General features: G+C 35.3%; 1 protein-coding gene across 1 annotated transcript in view; it reads right to left on the bottom strand.

Moving 5' to 3' along the window:
• The window catches only part of LOC117101670 (replication factor C subunit 3-like), a 13,491-nt gene that overhangs the window by 3,642 nt on the left and 1,587 nt on the right, over window positions 1-8,262 (bottom strand). The window contains exons 2-7 of the mRNA XM_033241698.1: window positions 5,994-6,131; window positions 5,672-5,739; window positions 3,833-3,930; window positions 1,415-1,596; window positions 864-1,000; window positions 376-544 (exon numbers count right to left, since the gene is read on the bottom strand). Coding sequence (XP_033097589.1) covers window positions 376-544; window positions 864-1,000; window positions 1,415-1,596; window positions 3,833-3,930; window positions 5,672-5,739; window positions 5,994-6,131 — 792 coding nt within the window. The remainder of the gene's footprint in view (window positions 1-375; window positions 545-863; window positions 1,001-1,414; window positions 1,597-3,832; window positions 3,931-5,671; window positions 5,740-5,993; window positions 6,132-8,262) is intronic.

Below are 8,262 nucleotides of genomic sequence, written 5' to 3'. Positions count from 1 at the left end.
ATATATATATATATATATTTATATATATATATATATATATATATATATAAACATATGATTTTATAGGCATATGGGATAACCTAGAAACAACAAGCCACATAATACAATTAATAATTATTTATAAATGTAATAGTAGAATTGAATTTTTGGAAAATAAAAACGAATCACAGCCTCCACAGGGAATCAAAGCCAGTACATTTCGCTTCCATGGCGGACGTCTTACCAACTAGATCATGAAAGCTTTCATTGGTGGATTCGATCCGGTAGCCACTGAGAGTCCATCAACATTCTCAACACGTCCCCATGGCAATTGTCAACCAGAACAACAAGTTTTTGTTTCAACATGACAATTAAGCACAATAATCTATCCTTTACCTTCATTATAATATCCGCTGGGATGCAGTGGGTTAGCAGTTCATAAAGACGACCTCTGACCTCTAATAGCATCTTAGGACTTTGTTCTTGAACAATCTTATTGGCGGTTTCTCTTAAGAAAATTTCCCAGTCTGGCTCCTGTACCTCTTGTTGTGCACTAAATGGATACCTGCCATTGGGAGAGACAGATAAATACATATAATAAAAACAAATTACTGTTAAAATCTTGAGACAATGGAATTAGAATGAGATGTTGTGGCAGTTAAAAATGGAGCTTGCAGTATTTAGTTCTGTAGGTGAGCAATATGTTCGGAAATGAGAGCATAAAGCACTGTCCACTCTATCAATGTTTCTCAGACCTGTCATTGGCAACACAGAAACGTTGTTTATGAAAAATCTGTATCGCAAATCTTTTTGCTCATGTAATGGAAAATAAGGATATTTTTTATGGCAAAAATTTTCTTTTAAACCATGTAAATAATTCTTACTGTTGGACTCTACATGCTTCACACATGAGAACTGCACGGCGTAGATTTCTGCCGGACTTCTCGGCAATCCGTCTACCCAACTCTGATGGCAATGTCAAACCCTCTTTTTTACAAATTGTCTGTAAGATCTGTGTGATCTAAAATGAAGGAAATAAGATAAATAATTACTTGAGTAAATATTATTTGTACATGTAGTAGATAAATATGTTTTGATTAACTTGGATGAGAGATAAATGAGCAAAATAAAAACGGGAAAAAAAGCTCATTTGAGCATTCTTGACAAGTTCTGCATACAGTAGCTCAGTCAGGTAAGCAATGTGAGTGTACTGAACCAGTTAGCAGTAAGATATTTTTCAAACTATCATCACACGAGAGAAATAATGGAATCATAAAAAGTTGGTCTAAAAATCTATCGGACTCAACATTTTTTGTGAACCCATTGCATGCCCTTTTGAATTGGTGGACCCTCGATTATTTTTGCGGCAGACCCCAAGTTGGGACAGAACAGCTCTACCAATCTATAATCCTTGGACATACTTTGGTACACAAACCTCATCCAGAGAAGGAGCTGCCACGCGTACTCCTAGGCATCGACTGCGAATGGCAGGGATGACCTTACTTGTGGAGTTGCTACAGAGGATCAGACGACAGGTTGACATGTACTTCTCCATTGTCCGGCGCAGAGCATGCTGGGCATCCTTTGTCAGTCTGTCAACTTCTGTCAAGATGACCACTGAAAGGTTTAGAAAAAAAGCTGTTGTAATGCCCATATAGTCCTTATGTGCCTATATATGGCCATGATGTGATGTCTTCATGACCATATTTAGGCATGTCACATGTTCTAATTTAATACTTTGATGAGCCTAGCTTTTCCATGACAGTGTCAATCAAACTCTAACAGCTGGACAATCAGAACATGTTAATTTGGGGGCCAGAAATATGCATACTGTAAGGCCTACAAACACATATGTTCACATTGTTGATTTGTCAGACATTAGCATAATATCTATTGGGCAGAGGTTTTGAGAGGAAACAACCATTTATAGGGTAATTGCCCGTCAACCAGAGGATTTTCTCACCTCCACCCAACCAATATGGTCGTTGTAAACACCCTTAAATCAAACAATGATATGATTGATAGTATTCCATTCCCTAGTTGTCGGGAAATGAAACTACTGTACAAAAACATGGTTTCATGGTAAATAAATTTCAAACTTTAAATCGCATATTGAAGTAAAGGTAGATAAATTACACAATGGAGGCCGTGGCGGCTTCAGCTGTGTGGGGGTGGTGAGGAGGGAAGCAATAGAAGTTACATGTAGCAACCATCCACAGTTAAATTTCATGCACCGCTACTCATTTTAATTTTTTTTTTAATTGTTTATAACGTTGTTAAGCGCTTAGAGGTTATTAACATTAGGCGCTATTTGATTATTATTATATAATTATTCAATGGTTTTGTTTTTAAAGGTGAAATTTATGTTGGCACACCAAATTCAAATTTAGGGCAGGCCAAATTTGAGAATGGCGTTTCTAGCCTTAAACATTGAATAGTCCTAAGAAGATAATACTAGATATTCCTATATAGAGAGAGTTGCGACATGTGAAGCTAGTGGGACATGCATGAATAAACACAACGCCTATGTTACAGTGTGGCGATTGCATAAATAACAGGCAATTAAAAAAAAATTAAAATATTAATAAAAAGAATCGTATGTCATTTGATAGTAGTAAGTATTCTGTGTTTATAACACAATTCAAAAAAGAAATTGATTTTCAATGGGCTATTACTGTATAATTAATTACATTACATGTAGTTTTTGCTTGACCAATATAGCTAGGCGTACATCATCACATTTGTTAATAGTTATAGGCCTCTTACTTACGCACAAGACAACTTAGAAATTTGTACCGTGTTTACTCGCATATAAGAAAATGTTTACAATTAGAAAATTAGGAAGGGGGGGGGGGTTCTTTTATAACCACGACATGCAAATTTTTGATTTTTAAAATCATTTTCGTCTTTTGTACGGATCGTCCGTTACACGCAAATTTACTACTGCAATAAAAATGTTAGTAGGCCTACGAATGAACACAATTCTAGATACGGGGAAACTTGATGAATTTGATGATCATTAAACATCTCATAAAATGATAATATTTAGAAGATTAGCCCAGTATTTTTACAGCATTTGGCTCTGTTTTTAGCAAGCTATGTGCAGTATCAATACTGTACCATAAAAAGTAGCAAAAAGTATGAATTCCGACAGTGAAGCGGGAAAGGGGGGGGGGTGGTCTTATAGGCTTGACATACAAAAATCATTCAAATCTTCTCAAACTCGGGGGTCGTCTTATACGTGGGTCGCCTTATACGCGAGTACACATACAGTAATAAACGGGTGTTGGTGGCATGCCTCTCACTAGGGTCTCATTCTCATCTCCAAAATAACTTGTAATATTTAATAAGAGAAATCCGCAAGTGATACGGTAAATGAACAGTACTATGCACTTAGTACTAATATTGAGGACTACAGTATTAACTACACTATTTAGATTGGCTATTCTTTTCCCATTTTGAATTCAAAGGTCGAAAAATTTTTTACATTTGTTTTAAATCATAAAGTAGTGTAAAAATAGTCTTTTAAGAACATTTTCCAGCAAAATATAATGTCACACGACCTTTCGTTATGGAGTTATGATTTTTTTTAATAACATGAGGTCAAGAATTTAGCCTCAAAGCTTATCTTATTTTTATTGGATTGGTTAAGCACTGATTAGGTTGCATATGAATATGGCGGATTGCAGGTGTCCAATAGACCTGAACCGCTCATGTCGCAACTCTCTATATAGGAAATCAAGATAAACCTACTGTCTGTCACCCTCACCAGAGGCTGATCCACACAAAAGAAAAGAGAGAAAAGACAATGGTATTAAAAAGTACTGTTTTTACCTCTATACAAGTTAAATACCTTTAAATTCTCTCTGAGTTGAAGATTCAAGTTGCTGAGTTTGAGCAACTGTTTTTATAAGCTCCTGGATAACCACTCTATCTTGTATTCCAACGTCACTATAAAAAATAATACAGTAAATTTAAGATAAAAATAATAATTATTCCTTTTTAACGCTATGCAGGAAAAGCATAGCCTTGCTGTGGTGCTGTTTTTTTCCTGGTATTTTAAAGTCTTTGATTATTTTTTTTTCTTGAATGTATGATTATGGTAGGCTTGTGATGACTGGTCTTCACTTCAACGAGTTTTAAACGTTTATTACATTTAAAAAAAACAGCAAAAATTGAATTAAACTAATATTTAGTTAACAGTTTGGTGAATTAAAAAAAAATATAAAGAATAATTTCAATTTATTAACCCCAAATTGAATCAGTGATTTCATATACTTAAATTATTAAAGATGAATTGTCCCATGCTAAATATAAAAGAAATCATAAAAATATTTTTTGAAATTAACTTGCCCATTTTGAAGTAACATAAAAGTTATCAACTTGAACATAGAAATTGGTGTTTTTAAAAAATGTCTACCCATCAGTTTACAGAAAAAATGATAGAAACACTTCAGTCACTGGAAGTGTTTTATTATTTTTATTATAATCTGTTGGTTTACAAATCAGTGTACACATTTTTTAAATTCAATAATTTCTATGCACAAATTAATAATTTGTATGTTATTGGAAAATGAGCAAGTTTATTTCAAACTTATTTTTTATGATTAGCAAGGGACAATACATCTTTAAATTTTTATGTAAATTGATGGCATTATGGTGGTATACAATGCAAATTCACTGCATAGTCCAGTAAATAATTATGTAAATGCTGATTTAGCATAATCACACAGAAGAACAATTCGTCCATCTTCCAGATATCATCTCGCATTTTGCCAAGTTTGAAACCAATGACACTTACCAATATTAGTTATTGTGGTAACTTTATTGTGGCAACAAAAGTTCTACCAAAATCGACAAAGACAACGTGAAGAAGAACCTTAGTAAACACAGAAATACTAATACCGTGCCACTTGCCAAGGGATACAAAGCTATTATTACCCTTGGTCATTTGATCTACAATGGCAAACCAACACAAGTGGAATCAACTCTAATCTCCGAGGGAGTATTCCTAGTCATGCCTGCAATTAAATGCTGATACACACTAATATTGCAGTGCAGCTGAATAGCTTGGTGGTTAAGATGTTTGCCTTCCAATCCAAGGGGTCCTGAGTTCAATTCCCGTCACGGTAACAGGTTTTTTTTTCCCCACAACCAAAACAACTCCACTCCCTAAGCCTCATAATGAGATGTAGTTCATGTAAAGCATCTTGTGTTTTTGTTTGTCATGTGAACAGATATAGTACTGTACTGTCACTTGGAAAAGTGACCAAGTTCACTGCTAAGCAATCCTTGGCCTTGCGCCTAAAACCAGTTAATAATATATTTTTTGCCACCATCCCAGGTACCTATTTATACTACTGGGTCGAGAGATAAAAATAAGGTAAATTGCCCAGGCCCATATCGTGACATAATTTGTGGGAGGTTCGTTTCAGTGAAAAATTTGGCTTGTATGATCTCTGATTCTCTGGAGAACATTGTAAATATGTCTACGAATATCAATTTTTTGTTTTTAAATGCGGCCCTTCTTCAGTTTTTGTGCAGTTCGTTGTAACCCCCTTAAACCCCCCCCCCCAACACTACGGGCCTGGTGCATTACCGTAGGTAAACACCCTTAAATTTCTTTAAGGAAAGTTATAGATTTTTGTAGTAATAAAATCATTGAAAACGGGCCTAGTAGTAAATAACTTACCTGGGATTAACCTCTATGTGATAATTACTGGCAATAGTTGTGATCTCAATTTTCTTGTTCGATGGTGTCTACAAAAGAACAGTAGAAATATGATTTCTCAACAGAACATAGCAAAAAATTGATGGAATCATTAAAAAATAATGATATTTTTCAGTGGTTTAAGTTTCATAGGCCTACAGTTTGTGGCCCATACAGATACGCTGCCCCGGGGGCCACCCTCACTCCCTCGGCTGGCGCTGCTCTTTTACAAAGAGTGTGCAATTTTTTTTCATGGGGAGTACAGTATGCACACCCTACATACGTCACTGTTTTAAGTACTCACCGTAAATGTTTGATGTTCGATACGCAGCTTCTCTACACCTGCCCCATAAACTTCCCGCAACAAACACATAATGCGAGTCTTCTTTCCAGCTCCAGATGGGCCATACACCAGAAGATGGGGGAAATCCCCCCTGTTAACCTGAAAAAAAAAATTAACTGATTAAAAATAATTCCAAAGGAAATTTGTTTTTGTTATTCTATATAATATAAATACTTTATGTTATGATCAATGCATAAACAAAAAGTAATTAAAACAGACGAATGCCATCCGTTTCGTTCGCGATGTTTGGAACACAGTTTGTATTGTATATTTTCAGTCAATTTGATTCATTGAATGAATGAATGACTAATTAATCTAATGACTAAGGAATATCCTAAATACTGATAATTATAATAAATATGCATATTGACTTAATAAAAAGTAATAAAAATACTGTGGGAAAGGCAAACAAAATTATTAAATTTCAATTCACTAATGGAAGCCTGCTGTACAGTAGGCCAGGCATAACAAAATAAATAAGACAAACAAAACACACTTAATTTCCTGATTTTCTGAGTGTTATAAACTAAATGGTCCTACACCAAATAATTAAAATCTAAATAAACAACAAACAGGCTACTGTACGTTTATGTTTGGATACTCGAGAAAGGACCTGTCAGTTGGGATTGACATTAAGGAATGGATGTTGACACAGAAAAAAGAAAACATACATAAAACATGTGCAGGAAAAATGAACTTGGTGTAATTAAAAATTGACTTCTTCATTAGGAATAATTGTGGGAGGTATCCCTTTATTTCCTGGAAGCATTGTTCATTGAGGCCTACTATACTACACCCAGACTGTATAGTAAGGCCTGAGCGGGGAATATATCCTACGGGTAAAAAGCTGGCCTAGAAATCTGTCCATGCATTTCGCAAAATAAGGACCATTTTCCATGCAGATTTTTGACAAAAATTAATATAATACCAATTGTAATTATGCAGCAAAGTAATGGCAGTATAATAATGCCATGAATTGCTTGCATAAAACCACATAATAAATTTTCAGCATAAAAACTGAATAATAAAACACAAAGTCATGGATACTGTAGCAGCAACAGATTAACCAAACACACACACACACACACATACAGCATACACTACTTTAGTCTTTACGCCTATTTGGCATTCTGTACAAATACTGTATATCGCGATACCGGTCATACACCATTTCGTGCACCTACTTTCCTAGGGATTTTCCACCCAACTTTGAGCTGATTTTTAGATATCCTTCCCGCAACAAAAAAAATGTACAGTATGGTACTGCACTCCACTAGGCTAGGCCTAATAATAATATTTTTCCATAGGCAGACCTACTAGTGGTGGATGCCTAGGCCTAGATAGGCATAGGCTATATAGCTAGTGCCCAGCCTAGCTAGGCCTTAGTTTGTAACACTTCCAAGTTTGCCTTGCTCATAATTGTCTAAAAGTAGGCCACATTTGTTCTAGGCCTAGCTAGGCCTTGGTCAGCCTTGCAATCATATAATCCTGCTTGACTAGTAGGCCTAGCCTAGGTTAGGTCTATATCTAGGCCCTATCTATCGTAACTATCATTGTCAATGTACCTTCCTACTACAGGGCCTGGCCTTATTCGGCCTAGCCCGGGCCTACCCTGGGGCTGGCGGTCCTACTAAATACCACACGGAACCACTCGCGACCACACGGGACCACACGGGTGCAAAAATGATAAAAATATTACCACACGAGAGTAGAAAACTACTTAATAATCAATAGAAACCAACTTTTAGTACAGTAATTATCCAAAATATGGTAAAAATGATTTTTTTTTTACAGGTTTTTCCGCCGTGCTTCGGAAGGTAATGTGGTGACATTGAGGTTCTGTAACGCATTCACGGCTCCAGAAACGCGTTCACCCTTGACCTCTACAACATTCACTACGTACAGTACAGTACGGTACGTTACATTTCATCCTGCGTGTATGCCTATTGTATGTATAAGCCTATTATTCTACTATAACTGTATTTATTACTTATGTGTTTTTGACTCTTATTATTTTAATTTTAATTTTTTTTATTTGTATTGATCCTGTAGTTATGTTATGTTTTAGCCCAGAGACAAATCTAGTTAACTTATTATGAATAATGTTTTTAAAGATGGTATTTTGAGATGTTTTCTATGAAAATAAATAAATATATGGCAGTAGTACCGCTTTTTGTGTTTCAATGTTAGTAATGGATATAAATGGTAGATAAATAAGAGCACAACACAT

This window comes from Anneissia japonica, unplaced genomic scaffold, assembly GCF_011630105.1.
Source record: "Anneissia japonica isolate Jap-2015-1 unplaced genomic scaffold, ASM1163010v1 scaffold287783_len325500_cov191, whole genome shotgun sequence".
NCBI classification, from domain to species: domain Eukaryota; kingdom Metazoa; phylum Echinodermata; class Crinoidea; order Comatulida; family Comatulidae; genus Anneissia; species Anneissia japonica.
Note: the sequence above shows the minus strand (reverse complement) of the source record. Positions and strands in the feature narration are given on the sequence as shown.